Genomic DNA, 13,545 nt, shown 5'->3' with positions numbered 1-13,545 from the left:
GGGGATGGGGAAAATGAAGTGTGTATTTATGTGTGAGTGGAGGCGGTTCCTACAGTTGATGATGATGGTTGCAGATGAAGCAGGGTAAGAGAACGGACAGGACAGGAAATGGATCGGCCTGTGGTGGAGGTGTAACCTCAGCAAGGCCCAGTTCCTCTCTGCTCTGCCAGCACTTCATGCATTATCAGCTGGAGGAAGTTTTCACACACAGAAAGGAAAAAAAGGGGTTAGATTCACTGGGTACCGATGTTTAGACATGGTATTGCTCGAGTTTTTTTTAATATAAGCTATGCAAAGATTAAAGATGTTTTAACATCAAGCCCCCAGAGGATTAACTCAGTAAGAAAGCTCCTCTCTACAGGGCTGAAGGAGATGCTTTCAGACCGAGCTGCCCAGGAGGGAGATTGCCGGCCCGTTGTAGTACAGTGGGACAAGGGGCCTGAGTTCTTCATGAGCCTCCCAGGACGGGAAAATGTGCTTCTTTTCACGTGTGTCATGCTTATGAGGTCAGACAGCAGAGTGCACAATGCACTCCTCAGCCACTGCTCCGCGCCGCTATGTGCCAAAGCTCCTCATGCACAATCTCACACATATACACACTTGAGTGCACACAAACATACATAAAGATCTATCTTATGCACACACACACACACAGACTCACAATCCCTCCCTTTTTCTCTAAGCTGGGACCAGCCAGCAGCAACAACAACCATCCATGGCTTTGACCCTGAATCAAACATTGAGAGAAAGAGGGGACGGGCGGGGGTCCATAAAAATAGGACAAGTTGTTTCTGTAGAAAAATAGAGGAATTTCCAGAGGCTGATAAAATGTCTTTGGCACTTCTGAAAACACAGCACACATAAAGAAATCTACAGTATAAAAGGCCAGACTAGAAAGCTCTACAGCCAGAAAAAGATTAGGATAATCCAAGTTCATCCATATATGAGTCTGGCCAGTCCTGGGTGGATTTGAGCCTGAACAGGCCCGTATTCCACCATCTCCCCATCCACAGTGATCATGCCTTGTGGAGAGATGGGCTCCAGCCGGAGGGCCTTCACCTTCTCGTACACCAGGTGGGGGCAGCCGCACGCCAAGTGGGCGCCCTTCTCCATGGCGAGGAAAAGGCGCAGGAGGGCGGGACGGGAGATTCCTGCTGTCACGTAGAACAAGTGAATTGTCCCATCGTCTGCCATTGCACCAGGGACTGTCCACAGGTCCTCAGCCAGGTGGGACTGGTAAATAGCCAGCACCAAGACAAAGTCCTCCTCCTTGACCACAGTCCAGCTCTCTGGGACTGGCTGGTCCAGGCCAGGAAGCAGAGAGTCCACCGGGGCTCTGGTTTTGCCATCACTCTGGGTCTCAGGTCTCTTGGTGGTGATAGCATTGTTGGAGGAGTTGGTGATGGTGTTGTGGTTGGAATTGGTGCTGGTGTGATTGTGGCGGGAGTTCTGGTTTGGAGAGGTGTTGGGGATGAGCCGACAGGGAAGGGAGGCGCAGAGTGAGGGGTGCTGAGGTGTGGAGGGAGGGTGGTTAGCCTTGATGCTCCCTTTTGGAAGTTTTGGCGCCTCATTAATGGGCAGATATGCTAACCTGCCTTGATAGACTCGCAGGGAGGCCAGACGCACCAGGGTGCCCATCAGGAAGCGGATTGCTCCGACATGGCGGTACTTCTCGCTCTCGATGTCGACGTCGGCCACGAAGCCCCAGGCCAGGGAGAGGAAGGAGAAGAGGCGCTGCTGAGAGGCCAGGTGGATCGACACCAGGTCCAGAGAACCTACCAGACCTTTGCACAGCATGAAACCACAGCTCAGTAGCAGCTCCTCGTTCCACGCTGGAGGCGACCTGGGAGATCGTTACACACATCAAGAGTTACAATGAAAGCCTGATACAACATCACATGAGAGTGTTACGAATTAGTGTTGTTACGCAATAAGAAGTTAATATATTTATTTATTGTGTTTCTCAGTATAAGCTCATAAATAAGATCTACACAATGGTTGTGCCATCATTTCCATGGCTAAATATCATATCTAAATATGAGAAATTCTGCATTTCCTGAGTAAAATTGGAATAAGCAAGAGTCTTAAGCCATGCTAGCGACTCTGTGAGGCTGTACTGAGGCTTAGAGCTAAATGCTAATATAAACATTCTAACACAAGCAATGCCATGTTTAACATATTCACCAACTTTAGTTTAGTGCGTTAGCATGCTGACCAAAGTCATCACCAAAGTTATTACAGTTCATCTTGAGGTGGACAAATTTTCAATTCGCCTAATGACATTAGCTCTAGCAGTTTTAGACTGCTAATAGAGTTTTCTTCCTCTATACCTAAAGAAGAAAAAAATCTCTGACTGACTTATTGACTCACTGGGACTCATGATCCCAGTATTCTGGGGTGACAAATATATTTCTGTTTTTTTCCACTGATGTTGTGCCCACAGCCCACCAGCAGATGGAGATAATATATTGAACGTGCTGGGTCGACCGGTTCCACAGCTGCACTCTGGACCATAATCACTCATAATGTGCAAGTTTCTAAACCCATTACATCATTCCTATGAGAGTTATCAGCAGCCTGAAATGACCTCTGCTACACAGCAGTTCCTGTCTGCTCCACTGTTTCTTCTCCCACCTGAGGGATGATGTGCCCAGTCAGCCTTTGGCATAATTACACAGAAAGGAGATAAATCGTTCATTTTTAGACTGAGGAAGGTTCTTCTTTGCTCTTCTTTTCTTCTGTTGGTCCATGCATTTAAATGACTCATTAATGGACGCACTCACTGTGAGTAGTGGTGGACAGAGGCAGCCAGGGCATTGCCTGAGCCACCTGGTAGAATACCCAGAGGGGTCTGGATTGCCTCTTGCCAGTCCTCTCGCTCCATCAGGCCATTTATCACCTGAATGAGAAGAACAAATTCAAAAAAACAGAATCAGATCATGGTCCTACATAGAAAGTAGTCTGTGTGTGACCAAAAGTTATGATAAAATGTGTTTCTTTGATGCAGCTGTTCCGTGTCAAGGGAACCTGGCCACCCTGCCTGAAAATCTATACATTCATAACACAGAACAGTGCTGAGCAGAAAAGTAACCACACAATGGTTGGTATTTGTTTTAAATATCGTCCATAATTCCTTTAAAAAAACTGAAAAGAGCGAACCATCTACAGAACAAAAATAAGGCTATTAATCAATGACTGTGGAGATTTAAGGTACCAGGCTCTTTTGTCATGTCTAAGTGCAAATTAAAATTTTACAGGCCTATTCTGAAAAGTGCTATGAATAGAAACGAGAGTGAGAGGGTTTACATCAGTTTAATCTGTGAAAGATTTGAAATGCCCAAATAAAAACAAATCAAAGAAATAAGGTGAAACACAATACACACTGTCCTATGCATTTCCTTTATATATACAGTAAAGTCATAACTTGATAAAAAACACAAGTTAAATGCCAATTATTTAGCTTTTTGTCCTTAAACAAAGTGAAGAGGTGTATTGCAATTCAGTGTGTCCAGAAGATAGCACCATGGATCTGCCAAACACAAATGTCAGTAGATGTATCATGAATGCCAAAATGGGCAAACAGACAGCTGTGTTGCAGGTTTCCCGTTAAATCAGTTTCCTGTGAGCGACTTGTATTAACCAGTTACATTTGTGATTGGCAGTAGTTATAAGAAGCTAAATTGTTCTTTTAACATGTTTTTGTTTATTTATGACACAGTGAACACAAAGGAAATACATATCACAACGTGTATTGCATTCTTTATTTGATTTGTTTTTATCTAGGCATTTTAAATCCTCTATACTGACCCACATCATTATCAAACCATAATAGGATGAAAGGGTAAGGTCAAAGCACCTCAAACAGCAGCCCATCTCCAGACATGATAACCAGGGCATCACATTGTGACAGGTCCGCCTTCTTCACCAGCTCCCGCGCGTGGTTCTGGTGCTCTGAAAGAAAGACAGGACGAGAGAGAAAAACAAAAGAGACACAACAGAAATTGTGGCAAAGTGTAGGACAAACTGGAAGAAAAATAAAAACAAGGGCAAGGGCAGAGAAAGAGACATGTTGCCATCATCGCCAGCCTCTGGGGTAGGATCAGGGAGATTAGGCAGAAAAGAGATTCAATTTCCCCCACATCACATTAGCCCATCCAGTGGCTACTCAACAGCTCCAAGGCAGCTTAGCCACCCTGCAAACATCTGTTACTGTCAAATATCTGCATGTGTATATGTGCATTCACTGGATGCATGCGAGTGTTCATTGTGTGTGTGTGTGTGTGTGTGTGTGTGTGTACATGTAAGTGTTGGTTAATGCGTTGGCAGAGGGCTGAGCTATTTGTTCAGCCTAGTTTTATTGGCAGCGTCCTTGAGTGGGTCCCTCTGCAGGGGTCTCTGTGGGCTCATCCCGCCAGCATTAAAGTCTACAGTCCTACCAGCCCTAGACTCCCCAGTGTAGAGTGTGGTGTGTGTGTGTAAGAGACGGCTTTAGAGAGAAAGAGATGTGGGGAGGCAGAACAGGCAAAGAAGTTATGCCGTATTGATGCACTGCGGCATCCTGAAGGGAAATAATTGTTTCCGCTTCAGGCTTTCAAGTATTGATGCGAGGACCAGAAAGTGAAATAAAAACAACTCCATCCTCCGTCCCGTTCCCCCGTTTAACTTTGCTCCAACCTCTACCCGATGTCCCCCCCCCCCCCCCCCCCCCCCCCCCCCCCCGGCCTGGTGTTCCCCATGTTGCTGCTGTTTGTTTGCTATGTGCTGGGGAGGCTGGAGGCGGTGATGCAGTGGTGTGTTAACAGACAGAGGCAGACGGAGTAACTGCACTGCACAGCTGACTCAGCACTTCAGAACCTGCCGAGGCTCCAGCTGATGCTTTACAGCCACGTCCTTATTCAAGGGGTCACTGCCAAACACACAACCTAGACCTGGAGACGGGGGCGGCTCATGGTTTTCATACAATCCAACTGCCGAATCCTCTTTGAGCTGCACAGATTGTGGCTGATAATTACACCGTGTTTAGGCAACGCATAAGCACACGCTTGAAAAGTTGTTTCACTTCAAATGCAGCATTTTCCCTCTCGTGTCGCACTCTACCGCCTTCTTCTGAGGTTAACCAGGGTAAAGATAAAGCTCGGTACACTGGATGCTTCATACAGTATGTAAAAGGTACATGCTGACACAAGAGGCATCTCCACTGGAACTTGTCCTTCCTCGAGCAAAGGCTGTGTGATACATTCATCAAGGAGATGCATGCTAGCGGAAAATGGGTTGTGCCTCTTAATCCACTCATAGTCACTTGTTACTACCGTTACCCACCACTGAAGGCCCTCAGCGACCCGTAATCTCCCCCCTCCGCTCTGTTCTGCTCCATTCCTCTATGGCTTGGGTCAACATCGGTAATTACTCTGTCTTTTTTCATCACCATCCAGCTGCTGACCTTCCTTTAAGCCCCAGGAGTCGGCACAAAGAGCCCGCATGTGCATCAGCACTCCTTCTCAAACACAAACACACTCACACAAACACAGTTTCTCCCTCCTTCTCCTCTGTCTTTGCTGTCATATTCCGTCTTACTTTGAGCTCCCTCAGAGATTCAGCTGATGCACTGCTAAGTTGATGCTGCTGAAGAGACAGCTAATCCTTACCTGTCAAACTGCTGGTCCTGTCCAACTAGGGCCGGTTGTTGGAGTGGAGGGTCGGTGAAAGCTCAAAGGCTAAATGATTCAATGTACATGTTTTTCCTTTTGGCGTTAAAGCTCGCCTATCCCTGTTTTCCAGCAGCTCGATTTTATTCAGAGAGGGGTCACTTAGAGTTCAGAGCCTCCGATGACAGTAACTAACACATGACACTGTTTAAGGTCACAAAAAGCCACCAGCAACTCACACAGAATGTGGAGCAGCTGGGGAGACTGAAACGAGAATTTAATGAGTATCTTAGTACATGTGCCCGAGTGTTCGCAGTTGTGTATGTGTGTGTGATATGACATGATGATGATATATGTGACATGATACATGCTTAACATGTGGCTTGTGAATTTGTGTTAACACACATAATGCAACATAATAATAATCATAACTGCTGCAGACAATAAAAATGTGTTTATTCTGTGAAGGTTTAATCCCTTCATTTCATGTCAGGTTGACCTTAAGAGGAGTGCCAGCTAAATGCATGGACAATAAAGGTCTGTAGGTGCGCGTATGCTACTGACCTGTGATGACGAGTGTGTAGGGAACAGCGGCCTCAGTGAGCATGCCTTGTATGTGGCCGGTAAAGAGCTGGAGAGCCTGGCCGCGACCACTGAGAGGGTTCACCAGTATCATGACTCTGCAAGGCCGACGCACCTCCATGTACACCACACCTGAGACAGAGAGAGGTGGATGTAAGCGGGGGCAAGGACGAAGATGAAGCAAGAGGACAAGAGGAGGTCTAGTTATGCATGATCAAATATTTGAAAGAGCGCATAAGGACAGGCTCGTCCCTCGGGGGAAAAAAGAGCATTAGGCAGTAAAGTCATGAGCTGTGACAGCGTTCAGGTAGATGATCTAATGTTAATGTGACGTGCTGATTTCTTCAAGGGGAGAGGGCTTATGGATGCTGCTCATACCGATTATTAATAGCAATTCTTTGACATTTTATTAATCCCCATGAGGAAATCCTCCTGTTGCTTATGTCTCTTGAGGGAAGACAGAGTAATGGAGTGACTACACTTCATTACCAAGGGGTTGACTCTTGCAGAACAGCGTTCAACTGCGGTTATGAAGATTAAAAGTTGAATTATAAGAAATCAAAGGAAAGCAACTAGGTTAGATTTTAGTTAACTAATGGATAAAGAAGTGACAAATCAGAGGTATGTGTCTATGTGTCTGTTTTTGAGACAGTTTTACATTTTGGAACATGTTTACCGTTTCGGTTTTGTAGGGTAAATATGAAGCCAGCAGCTGTTTAGCTTAGCTTAGCACAAAGACTGGAAACAGGGGGAAACAGCTAGCCTGGCTCTTTGCAAAAATAACAAAATCCACCAATCAGCACCTCTAAACCTCCTAAATGGACATAAATGTGTTGGTAGGCAGATTGTGTTACCATTGGATAGCACCAGACGAGCTGCTTCTGCTCTTTATGCTAAGCTAACCTAGTTGTATCAAATTTCTCATCTAACTCTCAGCAAGAAAGCAAATACGTGTTTCCCAAAATGTCAAACTATTACTTTAAGGGCAAGGGGGGGAAACGAGTATTGATTAAAATATGCCTGTGAAGTTCAAATGTATAGACTATGTGAGCTATGATAGCAGCTGTAGTTGCAAAGTGGTTCAGTAGGTCGACTAAAACCTTACAAATGGTTCTAATGTAATGGATCTTAAATGATCTCTTAGAATGAATAGCTATAATACTAAATAAGTTATTTGTTCCACCTCATAAAGTTCCCATTAATTTTGAATTATGTGGCAAGATCCTGTTTAGCCATTTCATTGTAATACAGGCTGCCACTAAAAGGGTTTGTAGCTTTTTAAAGTGACTGTGGGGATAAAGATTTTTCAGCTGATGCCCTTGACCTTTAAAGCGGACACAGACTCACCAGAGACCATATCAAATGAATCAGAAAGGAAAAAAATAAAATCCATTTTGGGGTTTGGGGAGGACGGATATTTCCGTGTCAATTTCCACCATAATTATTTGGCTGCAGGCGATGCTGACTTTGCCAACAGGCACACACAAAATGTGAGCACATCTTGCTCATAATGCAAATGAATCAGGACATATACAGTAAGATAAAAGAATAACATCTGGCTGCGTGATTATCTTCTTAACATTTCAGAGCCTCAATTTCCTGTACTGTGATCTGCGGTGCACCTCTGCTGCTGCTGCCAGCCTCTACCTCATTTGGCCCGTGATGATAGGACACGGTGGAGGTACAGAAATATCTCAGAGAGAGGTGCGAACCCACCAGGAAGGATGAGGAGAGAGTGCAAAAACACACAGGCACATGCCAAACTCTGCCTCCATTCACCCACACAGGGTTACCATTGTTTTTTTTTTTAGCTTGTATCAGAGCACAATGTGGCTTTCAGACAGAAATGGTCCCCTCTGCACTTCCAGAATATAGTGGAAACTGAAAGTGAAAGACCTTTAGATTCAGGTTTTTCACTCAAGTGTGCTGAGCTGAATGGCATACCCTTGTTTTTTATGTCTTGTCTTCATTAGTCTGCATGGCTCCAGACCTCTAAATCACTGCACACATCTCTACATTTCTTTTTCAGCAATTCAAACAGAATGATGAATAATAAAAGCTGCTCTGATTATCATACTACAGCTTTACTCTGAAGGGGCTGCACTCAAATCACTTGTCACGCAAGGGAATCTACTTTGTTGATTTAAATCACTTGGAAGATGCAAATTCTGTCTATTACTGTATTGTAATTAAAAAACATAATCACAGTTTAGGACATGGTTTTACATACTGTGATCTATTTTCATAATCAGTGAATGTCAGTATTCAAGCAAAAAAATCATCCTTTTTTTAAGATGTGAGACTTTTTTTGTGGTAACAAACTCAATATCGTTAGATTTTGGAGTTTAAGTCAAACAACACAAGCAATCTGAAGACATTTCCTCGGATAATAGAAACGGTGTGGACAGTAATTTATTAAATTCATAATCGATGGTGAAAATAATCCTAATGTAATGTAACCCCATATAAAAAATGAAAATTAAGATGAGAGAGTTTTGAAAGCACTGGCACAAGCAGTATTTATATTTTACTTATATTACCAACACGTCGCACAAAGGTTGCATTTTATACATTTTATGGAAATGTTCTGATCCATTTATCAGTCATGATGACTGATTATGAAATGCTGATTATGAATCAGTCGCAAGTTTATGAGGTACATTTATTAGAAATAAGGCCTTAATACAGCCTTCATAAAGTGACTGAGATATATTTCTAATCCATCCACTGGTAAACATTCATATTGATGAAAATGGAGTAGACAAAATATTAGAAAGACCTCTCAGCATAATGCAATAACTGCACCACAAATGACAGCCTGAGTTAAATCAGTATGACTCTAAAGCAGTTTAACCTTCATGAAGGGAGGATTATTGCAGGACTGTGGTGTTAGACTGCATTATTGTGTAAATATTACACAAAATGATTATATTACATATATATTATATACCATTATTCTGACAAAGTAAAGTATAAAGGCAATCCTTTAATACTTTATACAGGAGGTTATAACTGCATATAAAGTCAAAGAGCAAATGTTTCCTCTTGAATGAGCTCTGTCAAACAGTGGTGTGGGTCGGGCCTATTATTATATATATATATTGTTAACAGGACAGGAATTAGACAAAACACTGCTACTTTACACTGCTGCTATTCTAGTGAATTATTGATTAATTATTCATCTTCAGGCTGTTGAAAAAAACAGCTTGTTGACATATGCAACCACCAACGAGGGGTCACACACACGTTGCATTGTTTTAAGGGGTGACGAGCCTAAAAGGTTCTGTCTCCAAAAATAGCTCAGACGATCCTCATGGACTGTGTTTGTGTGTGTGTGTGTGTGTGTGTGACAGGAAGACAGATGCAGGGGGAATGAGGGTGTATGTGAAATCCGTCTGTGATGTGAAGTCAGATACCTGCAGGCAGATCCGGCCCGTCACACCGGCAAGCAAACTTTCAACTGCAGTGTGTGTGTTTCACAGTTACAAGTGGATAAACATACACACAGGGAGCCAGGCGACAGGCAGGCAGGGAGTGACAATGTGCCAGCGGTAACAAGCACCGAGATGACAGAGAAACGTTATTCCCTGGTTGCCACGAGTGTATTCTGATTGTTGCAAAATACTAAATAAAGACGCAATATATCTTGAGTTTCTTATACTGCAGCACAGGTGGGATTTGTTCAACCATGACACCATTCAGGAAATCTTGGAGCAGAAACAAATATGTGAGTTATTCACTGAAAGCTGTCTTGTTTAAGAGTAACTCTATATCCAGACTGGACTGTCGTGTCTGCAAACAAGCTGCATTCCAAGGTTGGGTGAGTGTTTGCTGGAGAGAGGAGGGGAAGAGGTCCAGAGAGCATAAACACAACAGCCCACTGAGGCATTACAAGGCTTGGGGGAGGATGGGGGGGGGTGGTGCTGACAGGCCATCACAGCCGCGTGTCACGGAGTAGAAGACGAAGGCCCCCGGAGGGACAGAGATGCTGGACGGGGTGAGAGGTCGTCTGGTGACGCATTTTTAGCTCTCCTTCACCGAGGAAGCCGCAACGGCCTCGGGGGGGAGAGATCACACACTGACACACACACACACCTGACCCTGCAGCTGCTGAAAAACTGTCGCTTTTGTGGGAACTGAGCAAACCGCAGTTCCCTATCCTCTCTTCTGCACACTCCAAGTTGTTACCCCCGACACACAAATACTCACATTTGTGCTGAAGGACTTTTTGTGGGTCAGGCACAAAAGTTTTGGAAAAATCAAGACAATGCACAATGCCGTGAAAACAATGCTGCAAAAACTCTACAATGTATAAATGTTAAATCTGTAACTGGCCTTCTACCAGCTGCTTGAAGAGCAGAAAAGGATACAGTCAGTAGCAATGAAGGCAGCCACTGGTAGACAAAGTCAAAGCAAGTAACCATCATCTCATTCCCTTGCATGCTATCTCACTGTGGTTCTTCTAAGCAGGGGAAATATTGTAGAAGACCATTAGCGTGTGTAGGACTGTATCATAGAGTATGCACTTCATTATTTACGGCTCATTCATTCCAATGAACCTGCAGTGAGAATAAAGCCTGTGAGAAAATCGCTGCGATGGACTAAATTCTAAAGTTAGTAGAGTTACAACTTCATTGTAAAGTATATTGAGGCATATTAAATTCAGTGTTTATCCACTTTATACCACAGTGAAAGTGTGCCACAGTGATAGCTCTCTGACTAAATACCAATCTTGCGCCGCAGTTGGACTTTTAATCCAACCTTTCCATCTGCAATGCCAGATGAGATGACATGCAATTAACTTAGGGGGTAAATATAAGGGATTAGAGGCCCACACTGACTTTCACACACCCTCTATCACAAGACGGTATTCTGCTGCATCTATTACCACAACATTACTCATTTAAGCGACATAATATATTCTGTTAAATACTGTATTATTGGCTGGCCTGGATCTGGAACGCTAAAACAAGCTTATAAATTAATGATATGATCGCATCATCACTGAGACGCTGTGTTCAAAAGAGGCTACAAAAAAAAACAAAAATCTGGGATGAGAGACCAACGCGACGCTCTTGGATACTGATCTGGTTCATTAGTATGTGTGATCTGAAAACCTCCCAAGCTGGAGCTCTTTGATGAGTCCAGTAAGCGGACAGTGACAGGGGGTGAGGAGCTTGGGGGGGGGGGCTGCCCAGTTACCTCTCAGGTTACCATCTGCCTGCCTGCCTGGCATTCAGGGCTGAAACCCAAACTCCTGCTGGCTGTAGAGCAGAGGGAGGCTGGATGTTCCTCCTCATCACACAGAGCCCAGTCTCTGTGTTTGCTGTGTACACCTGGAGGCTGCTACCAGGAGGATAACCTCATTCCTTATCCTGCCCCCGTCCAACACGGCAACCAACATTCCTAATTCGTCACTGTCAGGTCAAATATCCGCTTCCTCTTTGACCTGCTGCCCAGGAGTGCACCCCTGCTTTATATTTGAAACAGTTAAATGTTTCTACGTGAGGGAAAAAAAAGGTTATTACCTGACCTGACAGAGCCACTTCAGAATTTGCTCTCTAATGACGAACAGAATCCACAGTTTGGGACCCAAACAGCTCTTTCTCCTCCTCAGCAAGTGTCACCCCTTCCTCTCAAATGACTGGTAATTAGCTGCATAAACACTTCTCATATTGCAATCGCATTAATTACTGTTTCATTGTGTACCAGGACGGATAAGCTAATGAGATTGTAAGACAAAGGAACCTGAGGACAGTCTGTCTTTTAAACAGAGCGAGACATGATGAGACCTAATTAGACGTAGCTGCTGCAAAGCAGGATGATAAACAAGCTTTGTTTTGATGTGATTTTTTCCCCCCACCCATCAACAATACAGCCTCAGTGGGAATTCACTGAGCAGGAATAATGAAGCCTGAGCAGCGAATACACTCTCTCCTGACATAGGACCAGTATAAAACTGTTCAGTTTTGTGTGTGTGTGTGTTTACAGCAGGCTCCAGATCCAGAATCATCCCCCTCATGTGGGCAGTTTGAATGAATGAGGCAGCTGTTAGTTGCTGCTGGCTGCTGGATCACCTTTCAGGGCAGGTAGAGCAGGTTACTGAGAGGAATGTGTGCACTCCCCCTCCAAACCTGTTTTTGACAGCAGGAAGGTGAACTGTGGGGCATCAAGCGGGACTTCCTGAGAGTCCGATCAGCCTACTTACAGGTTAACCTACAAGTTAACTTCACAAGACTTCTGTCACACAGAAAGAGAAGTGAAATCACTATCACGGACTATATTCAGGTGCCACTGAACTCAGAGCTTACTTTATCATATTCATACCCCCCCTCTTGTTACATGCAGGCCTGTACTTGTCATCATATAAAGTTGCATGTTAATCTTTCCGCCTCCCCCTCGGTGCTCACCGTCTCTCCGGGGCGCCTGCCGCGCGGAGGCATCTCTGATGGCCCGAGCCCACCTCTCAGCCTCCTGGAGGTTGGCGAGCGGGTCCTGGACCAGCGCCACCCGAAAGCACTGCTCCACTCTCTGCCGGGCCACTCCGGCGCTCATCCAGCGCCTCTTGAACGGGTAGAAATAGGCGGTAAAGTAGGCTCCGACGTCCGCGCTGTCCGGCCCTCTGTACGCCCGGCAGCCGACACAGTCGGTCAAGTTAAAGACCACCTTAGTCCGGCCGGGTGACGAGGAGATCATCTGGATGGTCAGGGCGCTCTCCGTCAAGCTCACCGAGTACCGGACCCTGTCGTTGAGCGCGTCGGTGAACTCCCCGTACAGCACGCCCACGACCCCGTTCCGCTGGTGGGACGGGTCCGGTTCAGAGGCGCCTTTCTCCATCCCGGACGGAGAGTGCGACGCGTCCCGCAGGCCGGTGTGCGGATGGCGGTGCGGTGCAGACTCTGATCCGATCAGCCTGCTGTGCTGTGGGACCCTGTGAGTGCGATAAAAGCAGCTTTCCTAGTTCAGAGTCTCTCCCTAGTGACTGAAAGAGGGAATGGCAGTGATGGAGCCGGAGGAGAGAGCAGTCCTCGCTCCACTCCTGGTGAACCCTTCCTGCTCCCTCTAACATGACAGCTCTGGTTAAACCAGTTAATCCACAATATTTAACCACAAAGCGAGTTTAAATTCCAATCCTGCGTTTATAGGCTGTTTACAATTATATAGAGAATAATTCATCAAATAAAGCAACCACACAACATGTTAACTGATCAATTAGACATTGTGCCTAGTATTTCTCACAACCAAAAGCAGATTGACTAATCCTTTCACTGTAAATCAGAATTAAAGCACTGAAGTAAACAGCTCACTCCGAAAGTGC

General features: G+C 45.0%; 1 protein-coding gene across 1 annotated transcript; it reads right to left on the bottom strand.

Moving 5' to 3' along the window:
- Positions 1-364: 364 nt before the first annotated feature.
- LOC118322648 (sphingosine kinase 1) lies at positions 365-13,149 on the bottom strand. The gene is made up of 5 exons (XM_035654380.1): positions 12,638-13,149; positions 6,210-6,359; positions 3,857-3,951; positions 2,784-2,899; positions 365-1,843 (listed from the first exon to the last, which is right to left on the bottom strand). The coding sequence occupies exons 1-5, from the start codon at positions 13,062-13,064 to the stop codon at positions 934-936; spliced, it is 1,698 nt and encodes a 565-aa protein (XP_035510273.1). The 5' UTR covers positions 13,065-13,149; the 3' UTR covers positions 365-933.
- Between the last annotated feature and the right edge of the window lie 396 nt (positions 13,150-13,545).

Source organism: Morone saxatilis, unplaced genomic scaffold, assembly GCF_004916995.1.
Source record: "Morone saxatilis isolate NCDOM2014 unplaced genomic scaffold, NCSU_SB_2.0 Contig14, whole genome shotgun sequence".
Taxonomy (NCBI): domain Eukaryota; kingdom Metazoa; phylum Chordata; class Actinopteri; family Moronidae; genus Morone; species Morone saxatilis.
This window is presented reverse-complemented; position numbering and strand designations above follow the sequence as displayed.

Coding starts and splice junctions, on each gene's coding strand:
- LOC118322648 (XM_035654380.1), bottom strand. CDS start 13,064: ATGGAGAAAGGCGCCTCTGAACCGGACCCGTCCCACCAGCGGAACGGG. Junction 6,360..12,637: donor GCAGGCGCCCCGGAGAGACG/GTGAGCACCGAG, acceptor TCTCTGTCTCAG/GTGTGGTGTACATGGAGGTG. Junction 1,844..2,783: donor TCTGTCCACCACTACTCACA/GTGAGTGCGTCC, acceptor ACGATCTCCCAG/GTCGCCTCCAGCGTGGAACG.